Consider the following 26,241-nt stretch of genomic DNA (forward strand, 5'->3'; position numbering starts at 1 on the left):
AAAAGAACAGCAGTGCTTGTCTTCAAAGACATACATTCAGTGCTTTACACCATACATTTTGCTGACCTAAGAACATGGTCTCATTAAGTAGCTGCCTTCATCATATTTATCTCTTATATTTTATACAGAATGTGTCTATTTTGATACATGTTCATTTTAATAAAACCGCACACAAAACTAAATGAGACAGTTAAGATTGCACGACTGGCAAAAAGCATAATAGCAAGAAGTGAAGCGTTAAGTCAACTGCTATGTACTGTGCTGTCTTCTCCATTGATGCCCATCCTATGGTCTTGATTGTGCCCCCTACACCTATAAAAGGTGATGATCAAGGGCACTGATCATTATCTTTTATAATATCACCTAATTTGCTCACTCCTTCATGCAGTGAGGAGAGAGGGGGGAAAAAAAAGGCCTTTTTTTCTTCTTCACTCCACAGCAGCCTTCTCCTCTTGCATTTTCTGGTCCTCACTGTTAGTCTCTTGCAATGTTTTTTACTTTCTCACAACGCGCAAAACAACTTTCAATAAAGGCAGCTGGTGTCTTAACTGAACTCTTTTTCTGTACAAGTTTGGGGAAGAAAGAACAGTCCCCTCCTCACTTCAATCACACTGAAAAATAACAAAGTGCAACCACTTTGGAAATGTCTTTGAATAATCTTCATCCTTCAATACAGGCTACATATTTAGTTAAGAGTAACAGCAGAAATGCCCTTTAAATCTCTCCAGAATCCCTCACATCAGTTCTTCTATCAGTTCTACTAATGATTAATCTTCATTTTTGTGTTATGAACCAGCAAGTTTTAAAAAGACAAGTAGGAAATAAAACAAATCCAATTAAAACAGACAAATTTAAAATACACAATTTCAAACATTCTGTTGATTTGTGAAGGACTCAACAAAAATTACCAGGAAAATCCCAAGAACAACTACATGAAAATTTAGAGAAAAAGCTCCTGAAACAGAGAAAAATAAGAACTCACGTTCCTCTGTAAATCCATTTCAAATACAATCCGATACTCCCCACGCCTCCAGCATAAACACCTAGCAAACACTGAATCTTTAAAACACTCATTTTTCAAACAGAAATAATACAGACACTTTAGCTGTGAACAACAACTGTTTTTGCATACAAGTTCCCCAAAGAAATATATCAGTGCATATTTTAACCGTGTCTGAAAATGAATTCCCATAGCCTAGAACATCACGGCAGTGCCATATACATATTTATGTGAAATAAGCAGTATATGTCTGTCGATACCTTTTTTGCCCCCTTTCCTTTTTCTTTCTTTGTCTTTGAGACAATCCTTTTAAAGAATTATCACCACTGACAGGGTGAACTGATCTAAGACTAGAGTAGTGTTACAAATTTACTTTGATTCAGAACACAGAAAATAATCCATTTTAAATCAAGATTTGACTTTATACCTTTCAATTATTTCCTTAAAGTGAGATCACATTCATTAATACAATTTTTAGTGAAATAGGTCCATTCACTGATGCAAACATTACTTTCTACTAACTCAAGATGAAGTTTATCTACACTTACCTATGTCAGGTATCATACTGTTTTACTGTGGGTTTTTTGGTTTTTTTTTTGTTTGGTTGTTTTGGTTTGTATTATTTTGTTTTTTTACATTTCTAATAAGTTTGAAAATTATTACCTTCAGATTTTAATATTTTGCCTACAGCAGTAAAGAGTGGAATTAAAACTATATTTCCATCAGTAAATTAAATAACCTCAACAAACTAGTACAAAGAAGAAAAAAAAAAGTTATGCTCTGCATTTAAGCCCGACTTGTCTGCCAGAAGAAGTTACCTGCATTTAGTGAACTGAACCGATGCCTTTTGATTAACGTGTCTTTCAATAATTTCAGGTTAACAGATGTAATCTTCTCACCCTTCAAGTTCAATTTTCATTTTTCAATTCACATATTAAAGGTGGGACAAGAAATATCAGCCTTCCTTCATTTTTCAGTTTCCAATAGTTTCCTTAACTCCATATGAATCAATCACTTAACTGACATGATTGGATAAACCTGACATGAAGAATACATGTCTGCAACCTTTACCAAAAGCTGGGTTAACCTTCTAGTGCACTCTGCTTCCAGGTGCCTATGCTGTTACTTCCAGCAATTCACTTGTTTAAGACTTCCATAAGAATAAATATATACCAATATGTTTATTAAATTCAGAATTAAGTATGAATTTAACAATCTAAAATAAGTCAGATATACTCTAAGCAGATTTGAAACCCAATTTTCATAATTTTTAATTTTGAAAAGATCATCTCTTAACCCCACAAGAGTTGCTTAAGCTTTACACTAAAGAGCAGGTAAATGATGAGTAAGTGTTTTAATTTATGCAAGGAAGTCCTAATAGAAAACTCCAAAAAAGAAAACTTTTTTCACATCAAATAATTACTTACCTCTAACGCACTCTATCACTTTAGGTCTTTGAAGCTTAGACTTGGGAGAAGGAGAGTTGAATCTCAGATATGGTGCTTTTTTAAGTGTGCTACGATGGCCCTGGTAAATTGGTTTCCCATAAACTTGGCACAAATACTCTTCATTTTGTACCACTGCACTTCCATTCACAAGTCCCTGCCACAAGAGAAAAAATGGTTTACAGCTTTTCCATGTGTGAAAGTTAAACATGTCATTACTTTGGACCTGCTTTATCCAGTTTTACCTTTCACAAAGCCTCAAGAAGAATTTAAGATTAAGAAGTTATGCAATGAATAGTATATATTGCATGTAGACACGTATGCATGTCAATAAACTTACTAACAGCTGGATGAAATAGCTGGTGCTGTGTAAGATGAAATTCTAACACGGCAATGAACTCTGCATTATTTAGCTTAGGTTTCTACAGCACATGAAAACAAGGACAATTCTGACAACAGAAAGCCACAAGACAGCTATTCTATTTTCATTTAAAATTATTACAGTTACACATACAAAAATTTTTCTGTACAAACACTACAATCTAAAACATTGCAGTCATTATAAAAAAAAAAAAGAAAAAGAAAAACAACTACTTTGGAACTCACATCTGTCTTTTTTCCTTTCCTTTGCAAACCTTCAGAAGAATAAGTTCTTAACGTCTGTTTTCTCATGTTATCTTCTGCTTGCAATGGCTTAGCTGCAGATGAAGACTTCTTTGTCGAGAACCCTTGGATTTTTTGAGTTTTTGCTTTAATTTCTTTATTGGTCTTCATAGCCTTAGTGTTCTGGGCTCTCTTGATCCATGGAACCTTTTGATCATATTTCACTTGTTCAGAATCATTTCTTGCCAATTCAGTCTGAAAATAAAACATAAATGTAATAAAAGGAGATTTTATCTTCAAGGCTATCATAGGAGCCTGTGGATAACTTCGAAGTTCAGAGAAATTGTCTGTTTTTCATGTTAGCCAGCAACAGTGACCAAGTGACTTTCATTAAGCAATGGAAGTTTTAAAATAGAGGTAAATATTTTATTACAGCAAACTACATGCTAGTAATAAAAGGCAGTTTTCTCATGTTTTGAAGTTGAGAGCGAATCATGTTATCTGCCTATATTAACAATGTTAGAGTGAAAAATAAAATGCAAGAATTCTGAACTCATTTTTTCCAGCCATACCTGGATTTCTAGGCTGATTGCCTTAATCCACTCATCCACAGTCTTTCTGATACGAATCTCCTCTAATACATCTCTGAAATAGAAGAAAGGGCTATTTTAGGTCTGTACTTCTTAAATTGCACAGATTTGTTCCTGGGAAAGTAGCAGCCTTCCCTATGGAAAGTTGTAGGAACAGCAGAAAAACCTAGGGCAAAAAGGAAGTAAGATTATGAACCTCCAAAAGGCACTGAGCATATCTTCTCCTAATTTCCCAAACTTAAATCTCTTTTTACATAAGTGCCACCTGCAAAAACTCTCCTGCTTCTATGTACTAACATTACTACAAACTTATTTAAAGAAGTAGCACTCGTGTATCAGTTCCTGTTTTGATCAAGAATTGAAAAACCTAAAAGGAACAAAAAAAAATTCCAACTCAGAAAAAGCAGCTGACGAAAAACACCACTTTCTCTTAAAAAGAATTATAGCAGATACCATGCCTGAAAAATTTTTTTTACATGAAGAAAACAGTGATCTTTCTCAGGAAAACAGAAACTGGGAGTAGTTTTAACAAGAACACTATAATTATGATTTAAGCAGGTGTATTTAACACAACTGACTAACCAAGAAGAAGTGAATTCAAAAGCCAAGGATTTTTTGTAGGGTGACTAATTCTAAAAAATTGACAGGCTTACAAAGCCTGTTAAGGAAAGTCTTTCAGCCTTGAATGATGAAACCACTCCTTGGTTTTCCCATTTAAGTAACTCTGCATACAAAAAGCTATAGGCCCCCTTGCCATGACAGCAGAACTGTTTGTCCAGATGGGAATTTGTCTAGTGTCAGAATTTAGATTTAAGTTCTGGGGCACAGATCAGACCAAGAAGTAACAACCACCTATCAAAAAAATTCAAATCACATCTGGAGATTCAAAAACATTTGAAGTTCAAGAGAATCCTCTCATGACTGCTAAGAATAAGCAATAAATCTCTTTTTAGGGAACTGCAGCAGTTCTTGAATGCATGGAATTGAAACAACTGTAAGAGAGGTAATGAGCACATAAAATAAAAGTAGCTACATAAAGCACTGAATAATAGGGTCTAACCTGTTTGTAGTCAAGGCGTTAATAAAAGTATACATGGCATCCCCATCTTTTGCACGAATAATGGCTTCCAAATTTTCTTCAAGAATTTTTTTATTGTTTTGAACTCCTCTCAAAATCCTTTCAGCATCCTTCAGCATAGATTTTGGTGCTTTAACTTTATGAAGAATGGATGGTTTAACAAGTTGATGATGTTCAGAGAGATCAGATGCAACAGTAGGTTTTTTTGACTAAAATTGAAGCAGAACAATTGGCTTTTAATCAGAGATTGTAACCATATAATTTTCCTACACACTGATCAGAATTACTATTAGTCTATTATCAACTCAAGGCCCAACATATGAAATACTGTCCATGTGTACTATTATCAATTTTAGTGTTACCAAAGAACATTCAGTATTTTGCAATGGAGTATTTTGCAGTATTTGCTCCACCCCCCCCCCCCCCACAAAAAAAAAACCAAAACACACTTGAACAAACTCAGAGAGCATCAACTGAACAAAGTTTCTCAGATCAAGAATTAGTTTGGGCTTTAAGGTGACTATTAAGCCAAAATGAAACAAAAACTTCTGTCCTAACAGATGTAACTACCTAAGCACAACTGACATGAAAAAAAAAAAGAAAAAAAAAAGAAGAATCAACACCTTGATCCTGTGACTTTGGGTTTCACCTGGTGAGGAAAGGACAATATTCAAAATTATTTGTGAATTCTATGTAGGTTTCATTTTAAAATGAAGTTTTTGGACAAATACTAGCTCAGCAAGACAGCTGAAATGCATGAAAAGCATAAGAAATGTAGATACACGTTCAATACAATCTTAAAATGGCATAGACTTGCCAATGACACTGAGAGCATGAAACAGTAACTCTATTAGCAGTCCACACCAGGCATATTTGAGGAGGCAGCTTTCTGCTCAACATTTGTTTTAGACTTCCCTTTGGGTAGTTCACAAAGATTGAAAGAGACAAGTCAAAGAACAAGTTAAATCTTGCTTTGATTAACTTAGTCTAAATATAACATCGACTTTTTCAAAATACTACAGGCATGCAATAGTTATAATAGGGTTACCTCATTGCAAGCATATTCAAAACAGTTTCAATATTATACTATTAAAACAAAAACAAAAAAAACACACAAAATTCAAGTTATACCTTAATAAGATCATTCATGTCTGATTTCCATGAATTTGCTTCCTAAAAAGACAGAAGAAGAGCCTTTGAAACTCATCCAAAGACAGGTGTGAATAGATTAGATCACTTGAACTGGACAGAGTGAATTTGTTTTGACCTACTGAACCTCACAGTTCACTTCTTTTGGATTAGAGCAGCACCTTCTGTTCCATCTCCACCTACCTGCATTACTTCAGACCTTCCATGTGCTTGTATAACAAAGTCAGTGGTCATTTACCCCAAACATCTGAACATCATTTGCGTCAACTGTGTCTTTCTCAGGCTGCCATACCTTCTCCTGTCCTGCCCCACTCTGTGTTGCATATGCTAAAGAATGTTATTCAATGTAAGTTTTTAGCAATAGTGGTACACAGATATTTCCAAAGTAAATGCGGTACATGGCATCCGTTCATTTACTAGTAAAACTGTTAAACAAACAATCTTCTAATATGTTATAAAAATCTATAAACTAAACAGTGCATCAACTATACTGTAATATATAATTAGATGAGGCAGCATCTTTTAAATATGCAACAAATTGAATAACTTGCATGTAACATATGTAATGAAATATGCAAGCTGAACCCTTCAACTACAGAAATGAACTGGTAAAATCAAAGCTATTATGCTCCAAGATAAATTTAAACTTGTGAATTTTCAAGTCTTCCTTCCTTCCCACTGCTTACATTTACAAAAACAGAGACTACCACAACAGACAGGCTAAAGGATCAGGTACACTTTGCTTCCATATGGAACCAGGCTAGCAAAATAGAAAAAAGGCTCGGTTTTGAAAAGCCAGAAACTGGTTACATGTCGCTAGCACAGAACCATTCTAGATGCACAAAATCATCAGCACAAAAGAAAAAAAATGTAACTATATGACAGGTAATTCTTTGGAAACAGCACTCTTTTTGGAAAGAAATGGCAATGTGAGAAAGGAAGTAGCTTAAATCATCCCTAACATTGACTGCCTGTAAGTAGAACATTTTTCTTTCCTGAACAGGAATGTTACAGCTGCTCTGTAGCTCCAGGATCACAGGAAGAGACCCAGCAGAAAACAGGCATTAAAAAAAAAAAACCACACTTTTAAAATAAACTTAATAAAACTACATCCTTGATTTTTACTGTTTTGTATTTGATAGAACAGAAATAAGAAGCTCTACAGTCTAGTTTATTGCACACTCATTACTCAGGATCAAAGCCTTTTCACACAAAGAGATAGTAGGATTTCAAGCCACTGTATATAAATGTCAGCCTGTTTACCGAGGTAGAAGCAAGGGCAACATTTTTAATGATATCAAAATTCTTAAGTTTTTCTTAGCATTCTTTACTCAAACTCTTGGTCATCCCGGTAACACGGTCTTTACCTGCAGCATGTTGTGCATTTCTCTTCTCAATTGGCCGAGATCTTGGAGTAGATCATCTGCTTTTTTCACTGTTTTCTCAATCGAACTGGAATTTTGGAAGGAGCTTTCAAAAGCGGGGAATGAGTCTGCACGCAAAGCGGTAGGTCTGATGGGAAAAATACTCTTTATTAAATTCTCGCGCTTCCTCAAGTGGCTCAAAAAAGTGCCCGACTTCTACACTGACTACTTGAATGTGTACCAAAACTTAACACAAAATAGCATTTGCTTTTCTGCCTGAGGTTACAGACAGGTTACTGTGTTTTCTCTGTTTACCACTTATACTTGGATCTGTATCCTTGTATTTTCAAGTGAAACTATATATAAAATTCAGATGTAATAGAGCAACATTTAAACTTTGAAAATCTTTTCATTTGAAGCAATTATTAATATTTTTGTTCCTACTATCATAAATAAGACACTGTGTCTGTAGCAGTTTCTAATTATACTTGTGAAATTATGACATCAAATTATCAGCTGTGGAAAACTATGCTTCAGACTGGATGGCTAAGAAAATTTCCTAACCTAAAGCTTAGAAACTGGTAGGCTGATGCTGCTCCTTCCCAACAAAATGTTCTCAGAAAGCTCGCATAAGCAGGCAGCTTAGAGTCCACCGAGGAGGGCAATCCCTCTTTAACACAATACTTGTATAGCCGACCTCCTGACGTGACTTCCCAAGCAGCTCCAATAGAAGAAGTATGTTCAGAAGAGAGGAGAGCACGGCAAGCGATTCCCACTGACCTCTGAGAAAGGTTGTTACCAGCTATCCTTAACAACTGGCCTTATTTACCTCAAGAATGACAGAAATGCAAAAGTATCATAGAAATCCCTGCGTGCAACAGTATTTTACTTGAAGCGCAGCTTTATCAGATTCAAGATCTGCACCAGTGACTCTGTTACACCATCGATATTTAATACTTCTTTCTCAGTCTCATTAAAACAAAAGATCTGCCTCAGTTTTGAACTGTTACATTCATTTACCCGTCTCTCTTGGAATGCCAACTCGCTTTATTATTGTTTAATGTTGCATTCTCAGAAGACTCAATTTGCCTCAGTGGGGTTTCTTGAGAATTCAGAATATGCTCAAGAAGTCTCCCTCCACCTAAAGCAGAAAAAAAAGAAAGTTACACTTACTGTTAAGCTTTTTCAATATATTTAACACTTTCTTTTCCTTTCCAGATAGTTCACTATTAGACAATATTCACTAACAATAGTAAATATATATATGTGTGTGTATGTATATAAATATGTTACATATTTACTTCAGTAAGGATAGGTCTCATCAAAATGTTCACATCTATCTATCTTACTATGATTGATCTGCATAGCAAAGTAAGAAAACAGATGAATGAAATTGGGACACTAATTAACTGAGTCAGAGAAACATTTTGCTCATAATGTCACAGATTTAGGCAACTATTCTTTTTTAGCTCTTCTTCCTTGATCTTATTTTCCTCAGCAAAACAGAAAAAACTCATTAATCAAACAGGGCATGTGAAAATACCACATAAATGTTTTCATGAGACCTGTGACAAGTATATAATGTATCATATGGATACACACAGGCATATATATGCACACATGTACATATGGCTAGATTCTCACACTGACAAAAAGCAGCAACATTGCTGCTACCATCAGAACCAACCTTAAAGGAAAAAGTCACATCTTCTAGAATGAACATTAATTTTTTAATTCACCCTAAAACAATGTTTGACTATATTTTTATACAGGTCACTTTCTAATTATAGAATCAATTCAGGTTGGAAAGCACCTCAGGAGGTCATCTTGTCCAACACACACACACACACACTGCAAAAAACAGATGGAGATTAAAGAAGAAAGGGAAGTGAAAGTTACTGAAGTCCATGCAGTCTTCTTAAAAGAAAAAATTTAAGGAAAAAAAAACAGTAATTAATACAGTCAAAGACAAAATCGCAGTAACAAAGGTTTAATTTGAAACAGAATATAAGGAGGCCACATGAGTTAAAAAGTAAGCAGGAAGCAAAAAAACCTTATTTTAATAACATTGTTCCTAGACCAAGAGGAACAAAAAGAGTATGTGGGGACTTGGAAAAAGAGAGGCAGAAGCAGCAGTCTGACAAGCAACTAACCAAGTCAAACTGGCATTTCGTCCATGATATTAGAAAACAAACTTGGATCCACAGGCAATTTTTCCCTGAACGCTACTAACTAAAGATGCTTTACTTTTTGATGGAATGCTCAAAACTGGATTTCATGCTGCTTAACTGATCACAGCTAGCAAAAGAAAATCACTTCATTTGCTTTACACATGCTATTTCCATTAGTATAACCCAGAGACCTGGAGGGATTCATGTTTGTGAGAAAAATTCAATTTATCTAATGAAAAAGTTCATGAGTAGCACCCCAGTTTTACATTATATAATTTTCCCTAAACAATGAATGGTCATTATATTTTTTAAACCTTAAAATCAAAGTGAGAAATTCTCTTTAGAGTCTATAGGTTAGATCATTAGTGTCGTAAAGTCTTCAGTTAGTTAAGAGTAATCCAATTATCTCCAAAACTAACCTTTCCCAAACTCTTCCAAAAATTCTGCACTGAAGTACATCCATTCAGACAACCCAATGACTCGGAAGAACTGAGGACTAGAGAGAGTAAACCCTAGGCTGGGCTATTCACACCAGCGGAGGACAGGAGCACCTTACTGACAATACCTTCATATGTGGATTTGGGAATATTTTCCTTTTCCTTTGTAGGGTTTTCTTTCTTTGAGATTTTCACATTTTTTGATACAGGTTCGGGAGCACATCTCCGAGGAACTGGTGTCTTTAGGGGAGAATTCTGTGTATGAACCCCACAGTTTGGAAATTGACTTGAATATGCTTCAGAGGGGAAAAAAAAACAACATTCAAATTTAAGATTTTTTAAAGTTATGTAAGTGTTAAGATTATTTTTCACAGGAAAATAATCTAGAAAAAAAAACCAACAAGCCAACACTATGAAATTCTCACAGAAATGCAAAACATTACAAAACAAATACAAAAATAGACAGGAAGAACCTTCTATACTCCCAAGTGTGATTATGAAATGAAGGGGGGGGGGGGGCGGGGGAGGAAGCAACCACCAAATAACAAAAAACTCTCCACCACTAGCTCATTATAAGCTTCCACATAGATATTTCTCATTAAAACTGTATTACGGAAGTCTCAGCCTCTCAAACTGAATCAAATAGGTGCAGACTAAGCAGTTAGTAAATACCAAACTCTCACTTTAATTTAAACTTGAATATTTTCAGAATAAGTGGTACACATAGCATACGAGGCAATAGGAACATTTACTATACTATACGTAAAGGTTTACTACACATTAATAATGTGACATACAATCCAATATTAATTAAAACAAAATTAATGTAGAACTAACACCGAAAATAAGACATTAAAAATTTGTTTTCACCTTGGGCAGGCGGACCACTAGTAGGAAATAAATCCGTCTGACAGGAAGATACAGGGTGAGTAAGCAATCGCTGCTCTGGCTTCTCAAATTGTTTAGTCATGAGACTGGAAGAAGGTACGTGAACTTGCTGTAAGCCACCCATGTTGACTGCAGAGCTAATGAGATGAGACTAAGAGACACAGTTACAAAGTATTTTGGTATATGCATTAATATCCCAAGTAAAACTAAGCATGAATACATGCCATATAATCATACTAATCAGATTTTGACACGCTACTTGACTGAAAGTCATTTACAACATGTACAATACTTTTTTTTTTTTTGAAAGGATCAATAAGACTGCAAAGACAAAGAATACACTTGTTTTTTGATTTTTGTCTGAAAGATTAAGTGAAAGTTTTCTCAATTATCAAAAAGAAATAATTTTTTTTAGCAGAAATTAGGATCTCTCACAGTTTTTGTATGTTCTTTCTACAGACAAAATGACTGGGGGGAGGAGGGGAAAGAAGCAGAAATCTGGGACAAAACTGGAAGTGAAGCTTTTCTCAAAAAAGTTCTACGCTTGTGTGCTGAGCACTGGATCATTCTTTCTCTCAAAAACTAAAAAAAAAATACTGAATATATATTTATACATTGAAAATTTCTTTACATTTTTAACTATCCAGCATAGGAAGGGACTTGAAAGTTCATCTTGGTCATATTGACACATCAAAATTAAGAACAACAACAACAAGATTATAATGTTAATACTGAGAAATAGAAGAAACAATTAAGCAAAAGCTTCTGCGTGTTTATGTAGATACCTGAATATTCATTTGTTGCTGCTGTAACTTTTCCAAATGCTGAATCCGCTGTGCCATGAAGGTATTCATTTGTTTTTCAAGCTCACTGACTCTTTCATGACAGTGGAGCTTCTCATTTTGAGCCTTCATGTTTGTTTGCTGTTCAGCAACACGTTGCAGTTGTTTATCTGTCTCCTGTAGTTTATCAATTAATGCCGAAACTGAGCTAACTTTTGCTTCCAAATCATTTTGAACCTAGAGGGAAAAGAAAAAGAAGAAGAAAGCAAGAAAAGCTTCCTAGAAAAAAGAGAGATGCAAGCACAAAAAGCAAGCTGATATGAATGCCATCTCTATTTATTCCCACCTTTCCTATCATCATGGGATGATTTGCTTCCAAAAAGACACAAATAAAATAACAGCCCTAATCTTTGCTGGTTTAGCAATATTATGAAACTCTCCTAAAAGACAAATCAGATGTTCTACATCCACGAGCAGCCAAGTCCCACCGAGATAAATCCAAATTAGTTCTCTCTGGTATAATGGTCAGTAAGTCTGAAATCACTAACACACAGAAAAAAAGTTAGTAGACACATTCAGTTACGTTTGAAATAAAAACCTCTGGTTTGAGCCAGGACCAAACTTTCTGTGTGCTTGTGGAAGCCAGTAAATTAAAGTTATATTTAAACAAACTACCAGGAGACGACTGATCTTTTGATCTTTTTGAAATGCCATTTAGAAACTGTTGTTTTTGCAGAAATCTTTCTGAATCAGATGTGTTATCCTTTCTACATGGAACCTGAATGCTCTCTTGTAAAGTTCAGCCAGATTATGCAGCATAAGGTTATCTCCAAATATGAAATCTGACCAGTTTATTCTAACTAATGTAATGCCCATCCTTTATCATTACATTTATATAAATTTGTTGCACCTATAGTTCTGTCATCTTAACAACACCATTTTTGTTAGGGAAATTTACACCATATGTAAAAGCTGAAAGGAATCTATAAATACCGAGTGGCCTGATTTCAAGCTGGCAAATAAACCATCAAACAAAGGTTCTTTCCCATAATACTTAGTATACACTACTTAACAGCAATCCACTTACATGTGCACAAAACAGTAGCCTGCATTCACCCAAAGGCTGCAGTCTTCTGTACCTCCCATGTAATTTTACTTTATAGGCAAATGATGAATGGAGGGAATATGAATTAGGTACAAGTACAAAAGAATGTTGGTCCTACCGCCAACCATTTCAGGCTTGCTTAAAAGATATACTATTTTAAGAGGACAATGAACTAAATTATCACAAATGACTCATTTTAAGAGACGGATTACTCACTTTAAAAAGTGGAGCCGTAGTAGCAATGGCAGCTGCAGTTGCTGCTGCGATGGTTGTAGTGGAATCAATTTCCCTGTGTGTTGACCCGGTGTTTTGACCAACACTTTCCTGTTTTTCTGTAGAGGAATTTCCTAAGAGCTGTACTTTCACCTCCTTAAGTGCAGGATTATTTTGGGTTCTACAAATATAAACAAGTTCCTGTAAATAGCATCGTTTTGTTCAAATCCCCTTCAAGAAAACAATTTCCCACCTGTAGCATCTGTATCACCTCTTATATAAGCATTTCCTGCAAAGCTCTTGAGGCCCAAGAAAAAAAAATTTACTTTCATCTTTTAGTATGACAGTAGATATTTCTGAAAGTTACATTTCTAATATTATTTCTATATTAGCTTCTAATATAAAAGGTATTTCCAGGTGATGACTGCAATCACAACAAAGAGTATGATTATGAGTTGTCTTTTGCAAAGTCAATGTACTAGTATCAAAGTTCTACTAAATAACTTCTGATCTTCAAGATTTCCAGCCTAGGGATAGACAGCACAGCACATCTCCTTATTGGTCTTTAAAAATATCATACATGTGTTGGTCAAGATTTGCTCTGATAGATAATTTATTCAGTGCCAAACTCTTGTACCATGAAATCATTAACTCATATAGTTTAAAATGTGCAAAATAAACAAGATATTCCAGTAAACTTTTAATGATAAAATAAATTGAAAACACGTTCATAGATAGAAAAAGAACACTCACAGACGACAATAAGTAATACTTTTTCCTTACCAGCTATGGATTTTGGCAGAAACTGCAGAAGTATCTACCATATGTACAAAAGCAGATTAGCTGAGAATATCAACAACACACACTTACTTTTGCTTTAATGCCACACGCAAAGCCTCTTTCTGGCCAGCAGCATACTGAGAAATAAAAACATCATCTGTGGGGAAGGACATCAAATATACTTTGTCAGGTAACATTCAGTCTTGCTTTAGAGGTTGAAATGTTATTCCAGTAAGATGTAATATTTTGCTACAAAGAATCCATTGCCTGCACGGACCACATTTTCTACTGCAAGTATCAAATTGTTTCCTTCACAAAGTAACAGATTTAAAAACAAGATGAGACAAGCAGTTAACACAATTTTGTCTATTACTGAATGTTGTTATTAAAAAAAAAAAAAAAAAAGCCATTCTGGTACCCTCTGAAAATAACAATGACTGCACCTTATCCTCAGAAAATTTGGAAAAAGTTGCTCTAGAAATAATAACTGCAGCTCAGACAACCCATTCAAAAAAATTCTGCAAATTCTAACTTGAAATAAATTTAATAAAAAAAATATAACTGTGATATGAATATTTTCCTACAGTCACCAAAAATTGTAACAAAACTTTTCAATAGCTTTAAATTACGCTGAAAGGTGTGCAGTGCCTCCTGTATCCACTGTTCATCGGGCAAAGGTGATAATACAAGCTGTGGAGGATTCCATGTTTCACTACTGCTAATTAGGCAGTTACTACACCCATGTTGATTAGCTGGATAGCTGCTGCCTCTGTGAATGGGTAAGAGGAAAGCAAATTCCTCTTAGCCTTAAATGGGGGTGTTAAATTGTGTTTCCTTTTCTCAATCCAGTCACAGATTTTCAAGAAAGCTGCAGAAACATATTTTCTTTAAAAGCTCTTTGCTTTTTCCAAATCTGATTGAAACAGAGATGTGATTTCCTGGATTTTTAAGGTTAAAAATATACTTTTTTTGGTGTAGGTTGCTCGCAGAAAATAAGTATTTGTAGCACAATTACTCACATCAGGAAAATATAGCCACATGAGCTCCCCCCCCCAAAAAAACCCCAAAACAACCAAAAAACATCTCTATTCAGAGACATGAGTAGTTTGAATAGTAAAAGGAGCCTCCCAGTTTCTGGTACACTGGCAGAACTCTCTCTGAGAAAAGCACAAGAGCTATATAAGCTACTGTAAGCCAGAAAGATTTAAATAAAATTTGCAATATTTAAAAACATTAATTAAAGTTATCTTCACCTTATCCAAGAAACCCTTGAATATTTTCACTGAATTTCTATATTGAAGAAAAAGATCCAAAACAAAATCATAGCTCTTTCTTTCTCTAATGAAGCAGTTTTCTTAAGGAAAAAAAATGGCTATAGCAACACATAAATGTGTCTTACCTTCAGGTCTTCTGTTATCTTCCAACAGCAGTGAAGGAACTTGTACCGCAGCTTCTTTAGAATAATCCTTCAGAACAAGAAGAGCAGAAAAGCATACGTCAAAGCCTTTGGTAGCAGTAGCCAAAATTTTAGAAGCAGATAGGATTGCTGAATACACAAGTGTAAGCATCTCCACACTGCAGTAACGCAAGGCTTTGGAACAAGCCATGCTAAGACTTACCTCTACCGTAGAACTATCTGGACTTTCTAGTCAAGAACTAACATGATATTTGAGGACACAAACTAAAAACACAGTACAAATTCAAAATATGAATTCTAAATACTGATTAAGAAGTGTATTTTCCTCATTTATGGCCAAAGATGTAGAAGTGAAGTTACATGCATTTAAGTTAATAGATGTAACTATTCTCAAAGAATTCAGCATCACTCACACATGCAGAATTAAGCACACATGCCAGCAACCGCAGAACTGAAAGGAGAGAGCTGAATTTCCTTGAATGGGAATCCACAAATAATCAGAGTCTACGTGGAGTCAATAAACCAAGTTAGGAAAGTAAAAATCTCTTACTCAACTTTATTTGATGGCGTGGAACTGTAGAACAGTACTCCACCATCTTTATGAGAACTTTTGTTAGCTCACTAGGTCTGCTTTGAGCCATGCAGAGACTTTGCTGCAATCCTTTCATAGCACAGGTTAATTTTATCCTCGTGCACGGTCATCATAGGCTGGACCCTCTAGAGACAGGTCTCCATTGTATGTAAGATTTAGCAAACATAAATTAATCAGAAATAAGCCTTTTAATCTTGAGTGTTAAAGAGTTCAGTTTAAACTGATGTCCCGTTCAATACCTATGATAAGAAGAGAAAAATCTACAAAAAGTTTAGGGCTTTTCAAATAAATGTTGTGCAATGTGCAGCTGCTATTTCAAAGGAAGAATTACTCTAGACTCTGAAAACATGAATACTCTAAGAAAATTATACTTGGATATAGACTATGCAACAGGTAGCAGTACACTAAGCAAAGGCCCTTCAAACACTTCAGCATGCACATCACATTCGGAGCAACTCATAAAGACAAGCATCTGCACAGTTATTTTGCAGAAGCAGAGCCAAATATTCAGTTGGCTACCAGAGAGAAACAATTTGCTCTTCTTCTACAGAAGCTGAGCATATAACTTCTTGAGATAGATGTGGTTCTCTCAGTCTAGGATTCTAGGAAGCAACTGTAACTTTTCTTACCATTTGTGATAAAAACATAGGTTCTGTAGAATTTTCTACTGAAAGCAGATGTTCTGGATGTCCTTTAGTACTCTGGACTCCTAAAATAAAAGCAGTTTTACTGTGGTCATAATGATCTTTAACACAGTTGCAGTGTACCTTGCCTAACTCCAATCTTAATCTTTTCTCTCTCTGTATCTTTGAAAATCTAAATATAATGACTTTCACAACACAAATGATCACAGCCATCAATCTGAAGCTCACAAATGTTAATGAATTCTGTGAGAGTGGAATATAGATTTGTCTTACAATACAAGAAAAACTTCCTGAAAAACAGAGCATCTAAAAAGCTGACAACCCTTAGGTCAAATTCAAGTCTGACAGGAACTAGGGACATTGGAAGTTACTTGTCTAAAGACACATTACAATTATATGACAACATACTTCAAGTAAGAAAGAGAAGGAAACTGAGCACAGTACATATTTCAGTATCAAAGACTAATCTAGCTTTATCACACTATGAAAATAACATCTTACGAAGCTGTTTGAGCCTTTGATCCAAAAAACCAACATCCCCCTCCAGGAACTCCAAAGACTGATGGAGTTCTGTTGATCTAGCTTTGACTGACCACATGACCCTGTACAAGTCACTTTCCATATGGAAAACAAAGGTATATTCATAAAAGCTTGGGGGAAACTTGGAAAACAAAGTTCTGCAAAACTGCTGACACTTATGGTATCAGAACACGAAGGTCACTTCCTATATTATAAAACTACTGCATGACTGAAAACAACGCACAATGATTTTACCTCAAATCTAATCTGAATGTCACTGGTAGATCACATACCTGGTGCAGTACTGCAGGGGGAAACTTCAATTAAACTACCAGATAAAGTCCTGCTTGCTGGCAAGGCTGGAGGAATACACGATGTTGCATCTCTAGCCAATGCTGCATCAGAGGCTTGGCAGGGAGGGACCACTTCACGAAGCTTCTTTACAGAAATTTTAACTTTTTTAATACAGCCACCGGCTCCTGGCGCGGTTTCAATGGGCTGCTTCTTGTGGAGGCTAGTGGAGTGAATGAGCACATCACCCGCCGTGAAACTAGCCAGTGAATCCTGGCTAATGCTAGAATTGCCTTCCACCTCCATGAAGACCTCAAAACGCAGGTTTCAGCACTTAAACCTGGCAACAGAGTTTAAAAACAATACTGTTACAAAAATATCTATTTAGCAATAAATAAATAGCCATTGAGCAACGCTCCTGAACTGCTTATGGGCAAGTCGCCCACACTGCTACAATCTACGATTAAGGAAACAGCAAGTGCGGGCAAAGCGCAAGCAGCGTTTAAGCAGCAAGAAGCAAACCGGCTCCAAGCCGCCATTTAAAACGGAGCCGGGGCTCGGGCGCGTCCTGCCCCTCCCGGCGGGGACAGCAGGTCTCCCCCCCTCAGCGGCCCAGCGGGCCTGGCGCTGCAGGCAGCGGCCGGGCCCCACCGCGGGCACCCGCGAGCCCGCCCGCCTGCTCCCCCACGCGGAGAAGGGCGCGGAAGGCTCCCCCCGGCCCCGGGAGCAGCCCGCCGCCGCCGCCGCAGGCCCCCGCACGCCGCCCGGGGCCTCCGCACCGCTCCGCACCGCTCCGCGCCGCCCGGCGGGCAGGCAGCGCCCGCTGCCATGGCAACAGCGCCGCTCGCGCCAATGCCCGGTCCGCTCCTCAATAGCGTCCGGAGGGGAAAAGAGGCGCTCGCGGCCCGCTCGCCGCTCCCGCCCGCTTCCGGCGGGGCCAGGCGCTGCCGCGAGCGGGAAGAGAGGAGGGCGCTTTAGAGCGCTGCGCTCGCGTCGGGGAGGAAAGTAAAGCCGCCGCGGAACTCCGCGCCCGCTGATTCGCCACGCGGCCAGCATTGGAAGGGGGGGGCTGTGTGGCGAATCAGCGGGGCCGAAGGTCCTGCTGTTTGCCGGGTCGTGCCTTCCTTCCATCTCCCCTCCCCCACGCCAACCCCCCGCGTGGCCCGGGCTCGTGACGGCGCGGGTGCGGGTGAGTGCGCGCGGGCGGCGCGTGCCGCGGGGGGGGGGGGAGCGTGAGGTAACGGCCGCTCCGCGCCGCCCAACGGTCGCCGCCCAACGGCTGCCCCCGCGGCGCCGCTGGGGGAGCGCGGCCCTGCCCCGAGAGTAGCCGGGCTCCCGGCGCCCTGTGGGCCGTTAAGGTGTCGCAGGCAGCAAATTAAGGTGCCGTGGGGTACGGCCGCTCCCTGGAAGCGCGCCGCAGGGGGGCGGCGGGGCACGTGGAGGAGGGCGGCAGGGGCCCCCAAAACGTCTCATTGGTAACAGAGCAGCTGTTCGTGTTGTGGGCTTTTCACGGCGCGAGTCAGATGTGCGGGTGACTTGAGATGCTCCCTACCTTAGCACTGGCGTTAAAACTAAAAGCTGGTATATTCAAATCTAGGTTTTCTGGACAAATCTTCCTTAATTCAGATTGGAGTTGAAACAAAGGGGCACAAGGCATGTGCTGGCACTGGTCTGGCACGTGTTTGTCTGTCTGTTGGGTTGGACCTTGGCCTGAGGAGTATCTCCTGAGGCAAAGAAACTCAAGGTGCCCTTGAAGGCGAGAACCAAAAGATGTAGTTTAAAAAAGCAGGAGACAGAATTAAGGTGAAATTGCTTCACCTTCAGCCACTCCAGCTCAGGTTTTGACCTCAGTAGATCACAAGTACTGGCCAGGCCTAATCAAACTTTAATAGGAAGCCACTTATGGAAAAAAAAGTACATATGCTCTCTCCAGACAGAAGACCTCCTTGTGTGTATCCAGTCTGTTCAAGAGACTCTCAAGAGGTCTCATTTCAGACTTATTAGCTTACCTTTGGCATTAGGATTCCTTTCTATCATTGAACTTTTTTTTTCTCCAGAGTAGAGTCTGGCCCACAAACATGGGCTGATGAAGCATAACCTGTGCACCGAGTACATTTTGTTATCAAACCACCTTTTAACTCGTCTTTTTCTCATCTAATCGTCCGTGTCCGAACGCTGAGCACAGCTTGTGGCCTGAGAAGAGAAGCTTTGTGTAACCGCATCGCAAATAATGCAGTCCGAAGTAGAGCAGTTGAACCTCATTCGGAAGGGGCGATGAGCTGTACTCTGCCTTTCCGACAGGAGAGGGCGCAGGGAAGCCATGCCTTGCTGCCTATCTGGCGGCTTGCATCTTACAAGGCAGGGTTACACGTTAACGCTGGACTTCCCGCGTTGTGTGGGTAATTACGTCTTGGCCTGAATTTTAGGTGGTTAGCTTAGCTGCCTACTGGTCTCTCATGTATTTGCAGTTTAATTAGCTTCAGTAAAAGAATGCTTCAAACATTGAGTTGTCTTTTTTTGTTGTTGTTTTTAGTATGAAGTCAAGTTCTAGCCTAGCAAATCCCTACTACTACTACAGAAAACCCTTTTTCTACAAGCTATGGCTGTTGTATCTTAACACATTTCTTTAACTTGATATTTTTCTTCTTTGTTCCTGGCACACATGTGCAGAAACGCTTGGGTGGTGTGTTTCCTCTCCCACCCCGCTCTGGAGGCAGGGGGTGTAAAACTTCCTTGGCTTCTTGCAGAAAGGAAAAAAACTCAAAGGGCCTGTTCAGCTTTCCTGGGAAAGGATACCACTGACTTAAGATTAGGTAATAAGCACTAATGTTTTTTACATCAGTGAAAAGAACTTCCTCACTGAAGTTTACAGTGCATGTTTCACCTGTAAGAACTCATAGCTGTTAAGTGGAGATAAGATGGAGATAGCCACCCAGTGGGACAGTAATAATAGTCGTGGTGATCCAGTGCATCCAGTCCATGTGGCCTTCTCGTATAATCACCCACCGTCCTTGTTGCTGTGGTTTATTCGGAGCTATCCGCTTCCTTTAGTGTGACTTGTGTTTCAATGCCTAACTTTCAAATTACATTTAGCCCAGAGGAAAGTAATCTAGGCTACGTAGGGCCGAGGCTTAAACCTGAAGCCTGCTGGAGTTGTTTGAGCAGCTGCATAAGAAGCTGTGTGGTGTGTTAGTCAAGGTGCCAGCCTTGCAAGGGGTTCTTCTATCGCTTTTATTTTTTTCCCTCTCTTCCTTCTTTCACAGGCTGGAGGGAAGGAGGACAAAAAAGAAGGAAACTTGAAATATTTGTTTTTAACATATTTTAAGAATAAAACGATTTGCATGTTTCCAGGAATCCTTGGCTAGCATATTTTAGAAGTTAAGGCCAACTGGGAATGATTTGTAGCTACTGAAGATGTGTAGTAGAGCCATATAATTTCACTGCTTTCTGTATGGAAAGTGTAAATTACCTGAGGACGGACTAGTGCTTCAGACATTTTGTTTCAGAAACTTAAATTAAGATAGTGCCATTTTGCTGTTTTAGATTGGAGCTATTTCCCAAGTGCAGGTGCAAAAGCTTTGTGGAACTACAGTTCTGTAAATCTGCAATTTTAAGCTTGCCGAACTAGTGACAGAAGAACAAAAAATTAGATTTGTGATAAACAGAAAGAATAAAACAAAATACTGAGTGTGAGAAAATGGGAGTTGAGGCTTTTAGCTTTTTATACTTGGGAGAGGACAAAAGTCTTTTCTGTTCTCTGTGGGTTTTAACACTCTGTTCAATAATCTACTTGAACTGACTTTGTAGAATTGTCACTGACTTTTCTTATAACAGGGTGAGAAATGAGTGACGTTGCCATCCATTTTCCCTGGTTGTTGTCCCAGTTGACAGTGTTCACTTCTTTTAAAACAAGTTGGAGGTTTATATTAACCTGAATAATACCTTGTTTCTTCTGAGCAACCATAAGAATATGGTCCTCCCTAAAGCAACAAGCCTTGTGATCTATCTATCCACGAAGAATTCTTGTTTGGGGGGAGGGAGGTGTCTTAAGTGCAAGAATCATATGTGCTCTTTACATCCCGTACCTGGATTGACTTCCTACATAGCCGTAAAGTGCAACTTTAAGGGGCAGATGTTCTAGTTACCCTGCTACTGGAAGGGAGGAGGTTCATGCTTGGGAGTGCTCCTTAGTGCGGTCTTAATGTCTTCGTTTTCTTTCTGCTGTAGAAATAATTATTAATGTCTTTTTGTTCCTGTTCAGAAGGCTTGCTTCCGCTCTCCCCTCCACACCACCAAAAAGCCAGAATAGTTTCTTAAGTTTTCTAAAACGTGAATGTCTTGCTCAAAATTTGACAAAAGCGTAATGCAAGGCTAATTATGAGTTGCCTTTGCTAAAGGGCAAAATGAACTTTTTCTGGCAAAGCGATTACTCTCCAGTGCTGATTTTTTCTTCTACAAGTTGAAGTGATTGAAACTGATGGATCTGGTTCTTTTGAATGTGTAATAATAACTTGGGTTACCATCTGTGATAGCTCTTGGATAATATGTAAATTAAGGGGAAAGGAAGACTAGCTTTCAGTATTCCTGTAGGAAGTCTCCTGGTTTACTCTCAAGTCTTAACTTGTTTACCATGTTGGATTCCTTTAAGGTGCTTGCTTAAATTCTTGGGCCTCTGGCTGTTCATTCTTTCATTTTTCTTTGTTTTTCTTCGTTTAAGGATATTCTCATTCCTTTATGATTCTTTACATTTAATTTGCTTTATTAATTGACCAGAACATATGCTCTAGTTTTTTTAAGCATTTAGTGAGAAAGCAGCTACATAGAAACTCTGCTTCTCTCATCCAAGTTGGCTTATAATGCTGCAGCTATTCAAAGCTGCTGTCATTTTACACTTGCTTTTTTTCCCTTACTGTTGTTTCAAATGACACCCAAAGTCACTGTAACTAGAAGGCTAGAGAATGTTATTGCTTCCTTCTTTTTTTCCTCCAATTTTATTTTATGCCTTTAAAAGCATTTATAAAACACTTCTTGCTTTTTTTTTTTCTTTCCTCCTTGCATCGTCATTTTATCTGCTTGAAATGCTTAAAAGCAATAATAAAAGAACAGCAGTTTACAGGAGGATCTGGGCAGGAACTGTCTTGGATGCTGTTTTAACTGAATATATTTCAAACTGATAAATTTCTTCAAGTGGATGGTTTGAAAGATTGCTAACAAAGTTGCTTTTAAACACAGTTAAAGCATATGTGAATTCCATTCTGCTGTAAAATGTTGTAGTTGATGCGTATGTTTTTTGTGCTTTCTTTTTAATCTTCAGAAGAGGAGACTGAATCCTAGACAGTAGAATATGGCTGGACAAATATCAGAATCTGATCAGATTAAGCAGGTAAGATGCTGTATTCACAAATGGTGGCTTTGAAGACCTTGTATTACTGCATCACATAGACTAAAAGATATAGAGTACTTTTTGTCCTTCCCTATGCCCTAAGTTATCTCTTGAGATAAGAGTAGTTTTCTAGCAAAAAAAGGTTTAAACTTTTGACCATGAACAGACACAGCATAGCGTCTGATAGCACTTGATGCTGAAGTCTACTGAACTGATAGCAAATTTTTCTAGTGTCTGTTCTTTAAATGTTAGTGTCACTGGCTGGTGTATGCAGCTATGTATGAAGAAAAATGAATGTAGATTTTTTTTTTTATATATTGATTGTCTGTTCACTTTGTATTTATAGTTCAAAGAGTTTCTGGGAACATACAATAAACTTACAGAAACCTGCTTCCTGGATTGCGTGAAGGATTTCACTAGCAGAGAGGTTAAACCAGAAGAGGTATGTAATTGTTTCCTGTGCTTTTGATTTCCCTTTCATAGAATAGCTGTATAGCATTTAAATTTCATTTCATCATCAAATGACTTTGAAAGTTTTTATCTTTCAGCTAGCTAAAAAAGCTAGGGAGCAGTCTTGAGTGGATTACAGGTGTTCAGTATAAAGCTTCCAAGTGAGAGATGAAGTGAGTTAGAGGAAGAAAGGGAAATAGCTTATCTGTAGTTTTGCTCCTCTACAAATGTCAAAAGGTGATGATAGACTTTTTTGCACCCAGAGTCTATTTGCCAAAAAACAAACAAACAAAACACTCCAAATCCCCCCCCCCATGCTTTTGATATCTTAGGTCACCAGTTACAAAGTATAAGCTAGGACCTCTTGAGGTTTTAGTCCGTGTTGTCTTTTTGCTATGTATATGCACAGGGAATCTTCCTGTTCTCACTGTTAGCATTGGCTGCTTATTGCAATTCTGCGTATTTTGTTCTCTGAGCTGTCAGAGGAGGTTCTTGTGCCTTGACAGTCAGAATTCTGATGGATGATATCTTCAGGGACATGCAGGTTGTCCACCTGCAGTCTAGTTCTGTGAAGGTAGAATTCTACTGAAATATTTTTTTACCTACCCTCATTCCCTGCATTGTTATGAATCATAGAAGCACAGGTCTGCAAAGCTCTGGCTGTTAAATCCAGCCCTCTGCATTGCAGGGAGCTCCATCATAGAGTCATTTGCAAAAAAGATTACACTGTAGGTAAGTTTAGTTGCATATTTCTTGCCTCCCCACTCCTGTTGAGAGGCTGTTTCAGAATCTCATAATTTTGTTGGTTAAAAGTCTAATATCCCGCTTTTGCTTAAATATGCTGGCAGAAAAGCAAAAAAAGATTTAAACTAGCTCTTGAGCATCTTCTACCTCCTAGGAATTTTACTCCTCTGCCCCTCATGTCTCCATTCAGCTTTTGCTTTGCTGGACTAAACAAAGCTCTCTTCGCCTCCCAAGACAGATTCTTTGTTCTCCTGATCATCTCTGCATCTATTCTAGTGGAATTTTTCTTGATTACAGGTAGTCAGAATCATTCTGGGTAAGGTCCTGTCACTGTCACCAGTTCATTTTGAATTTCTTGAACAGTACAAGGAGTTTCAGTTAACAGAACTGACAGAAATGTTAGGGGGACAGCCTCTTTGTCTTTCTGGGGTGGCATTTGATTTCCAGTAGAGGATTACACTTCTGTCTTTTGCTACCCTAAGGATTACTAGACTTTCTTTAAAAATACGGGTTCAGGTAGTCTTTTGTTGATGAACTGGGTTCAAAGACCAAAGAATCCTCATGGCGGGGGAGGGGGGAATTAAATTTAAGGAGTGTTGTTTAGATGAAAAAAAAAGAAGTCTTAGATTCTAATCAGCTTTTTTTTCCCTTCCCCTTCTGTGATCTGCAAATGGACCACATTCGGCAAGACATGAGCCATCTGTTAATAATGGAGGCTAGGAAGAAACTTTCTTATGGGAACTTTGTTAGGTAATTATCTATTACGAGGCTTCTTGCAAAGCATCTGGCTCTGGCCACTGCTGGAAACAGGATACTGGTCTAGATGGACCACTGGTCTAATCTGGTATGGAAATTCCTAAGTTTCTATTTAAAGTTGTAGTTTCTTATTAAATAATTTAGACAAATATGTCCAAGAATTTCCTGTGAGATTCTACATTTGTAAAAACAGCTTCTGACCTCTTTACTTGCAACAATCTCCACTGCAAGTTTAGACTTTCCAAGGCACTATATCACAAATACCGCACCCTCTGGGAGAAGTGGCTGGGATAGTTCCAAAATTCAACAGAATTTGCTTCCTAGTCAGACTTAACTCCTGCTTAACAGGTTTTACTGTGGCTGATGCCAGGTCAGCGAGGGAGAAGGGGGAGCAGGTGAGCGGTTAGTTGCAGGGTTTTTGTTTTGTTTACTTTCGGTCCCTCTACTTTCCACAGCCCTTAGCGCTGAGCAGAATCAAAGCAATTCTTGGTTTTCCAGTAATCATGCGAAGTGGTTGTCTTTCCTTTGTATCTGTATCTGGAAACTTTATGGCAATAGTAATAGCTAGGTTTGGAACCATATTATAGAATATCTGATAGGCAGAATTGTGGCTTAGAAATAGGTCTAATAACTTTTCTCTACACTTAAAGAAAAAAAAATCTTCTAACTTTCAAAACCAATGCAGTCTGTGGTATAGGCCCAGGTATTTCTGTCCCTGTCCAGCTGAGTGGTAGAACTTCAGAAGATATTCTGGTTGCTTTTGTCAAGGCTAACCAAACAGGTACAACAAGACTGATAGAGTTCATTGGAACAAGGTCAGAAGAAGGGTAAACTGAGCAAGCAGACAGTAGACCCTATTTGGCTGTCAAAAGTAGTAGGTGTTTGTAAACAGAATTTGAAGAAGTGGAGACTAGTTTAATAGACTTAGTATTTACTGCATAATAAAATGCGTTTTATACTTCATACTCTGTGTATTTCATGGGAGGAGTCCAAGGATGGTAATATATCTGGTTATAAGACTTTTTTTCCATGGAGACTTTTTATGAGAGTGAATATTAAAAGACATCTCAGAGATCCCTCAAAAATTAAACTTTTCCACTGCACAAAGAGGGTATGTACCACTAGGCCCTGAGCTTGAGGCTAAACATAAAACATGAGACATAGTCACCTAATCATGTATGCTTGCATATGATTATATTTTGGGTCATATTTTTGGAGTCTTTTTAATTACTGTTTGGAGCCTTCTGTTTCCCTTTCCCTGTAGATGACCTGCTCAGAACACTGCCTACAGAAGTATTTAAAAATGACACAAAGGATCTCCATGCGATTTCAAGAGTACCATATTCAGCAGAATGAAGCTCTGGCAGCTAAAGCAGGATTGCTTGGCCAACCTCGTTAGACAAGAGAGTACTCTGTTCAGACTTTTTAAGCAGTGCCAATGTTCACTGGACAAGAACACATTTTGCATCTTCTCCTGTTGGGATGTATGTCCAGCAATTCAGAAGAGAGTTCTTGACGCTGTTTGGAAGGTGGAAACCATGAAGCGTTACACAAGAAGTTAGTAATGGTTGACTGGCAATGGAGTCTGTTTCTGAGGTCCTTTTTCTTGTACAATTGAATAATACTGATACAAACTTTCCCAGGACCCACAGACTGGCATGTTTAGATTTCAGGGAGGTGGGAGGGTGCTACTTTGTTTCTTCTGCTCTGTTTCGACACATAAAAGTGTAACATGAAAGTATATAAATAAATGTCTTGACACTTTTTTTATTTAATTCAAGTAAAATAAATGGGAACTATACAGGTGTATGTATGTTCTTTCCAAAGATTCATTTTTAGG

General features: G+C 38.1%; 2 protein-coding genes across 4 annotated transcripts in view; one reads left to right on the forward strand and one right to left on the reverse strand.

Moving 5' to 3' along the window:
* KIAA0586 (KIAA0586 ortholog) overlaps window positions 1-17,393 on the reverse strand; it is a 71,944-nt gene extending 54,551 nt beyond the window's left edge. The window contains exons 1-15 of the mRNA XM_067295106.1: window positions 17,071-17,393; window positions 16,244-16,323; window positions 15,005-15,071; window positions 13,696-13,762; window positions 12,829-13,006; window positions 11,511-11,744; window positions 10,708-10,876; window positions 9,966-10,133; window positions 8,250-8,370; window positions 7,233-7,377; window positions 5,848-5,889; window positions 4,699-4,925; window positions 3,621-3,693; window positions 3,052-3,303; window positions 2,428-2,602 (exon numbers count right to left, since the gene is read on the reverse strand). Coding sequence (XP_067151207.1) covers window positions 2,428-2,602; window positions 3,052-3,303; window positions 3,621-3,693; window positions 4,699-4,925; window positions 5,848-5,889; window positions 7,233-7,377; window positions 8,250-8,370; window positions 9,966-10,133; window positions 10,708-10,876; window positions 11,511-11,744; window positions 12,829-13,006; window positions 13,696-13,762; window positions 15,005-15,071; window positions 16,244-16,323; window positions 17,071-17,374 — 2,302 coding nt within the window. The 5' untranslated portion in view covers window positions 17,375-17,393. The remainder of the gene's footprint in view (window positions 1-2,427; window positions 2,603-3,051; window positions 3,304-3,620; window positions 3,694-4,698; window positions 4,926-5,847; window positions 5,890-7,232; window positions 7,378-8,249; window positions 8,371-9,965; window positions 10,134-10,707; window positions 10,877-11,510; window positions 11,745-12,828; window positions 13,007-13,695; window positions 13,763-15,004; window positions 15,072-16,243; window positions 16,324-17,070) is intronic.
* A 662-nt stretch (window positions 17,394-18,055) lies between these two features.
* TIMM9 (translocase of inner mitochondrial membrane 9) lies at window positions 18,056-26,208 on the forward strand. Of its 3 annotated transcripts, none has more exons than XM_067295107.1 (4): window positions 18,056-18,257; window positions 22,383-22,451; window positions 22,798-22,893; window positions 25,666-26,208. In XM_067295107.1, exons 2-4 carry the CDS (start codon window positions 22,413-22,415, stop codon window positions 25,798-25,800), a joined length of 270 nt encoding a protein of 89 aa, XP_067151208.1. In that variant the 5' UTR covers window positions 18,056-18,257; window positions 22,383-22,412; the 3' UTR covers window positions 25,801-26,208. The 3 variants fall into 3 exon arrangements, with proteins under 3 accessions (XP_067151208.1, XP_013815121.1, XP_013815113.1); XM_013959667.2 differs by lacking the exon at window positions 18,056-18,257 and adding an exon at window positions 18,375-18,448; XM_013959659.2 differs by lacking the exon at window positions 18,056-18,257 and adding an exon at window positions 19,787-19,881.
* Window positions 26,209-26,241: the final 33 nt, after the last annotated feature.

This window comes from Apteryx mantelli, chromosome 4 (genome assembly GCF_036417845.1).
Source record: "Apteryx mantelli isolate bAptMan1 chromosome 4, bAptMan1.hap1, whole genome shotgun sequence".
NCBI lineage: Eukaryota > Metazoa > Chordata > Aves > Apterygiformes > Apterygidae > Apteryx > Apteryx mantelli.

Coding starts and splice junctions, on each gene's coding strand:
- TIMM9 (XM_067295107.1), top strand. CDS start 22,413: ATGGCTGGACAAATATCAGAATCTGATCAGATTAAGCAG. Junction 22,452..22,797: donor AATCTGATCAGATTAAGCAG/GTAAGATGCTGT, acceptor TTGTATTTATAG/TTCAAAGAGTTTCTGGGAAC. Junction 22,894..25,665: donor GAGAGGTTAAACCAGAAGAG/GTATGTAATTGT, acceptor CTTTCCCTGTAG/ATGACCTGCTCAGAACACTG.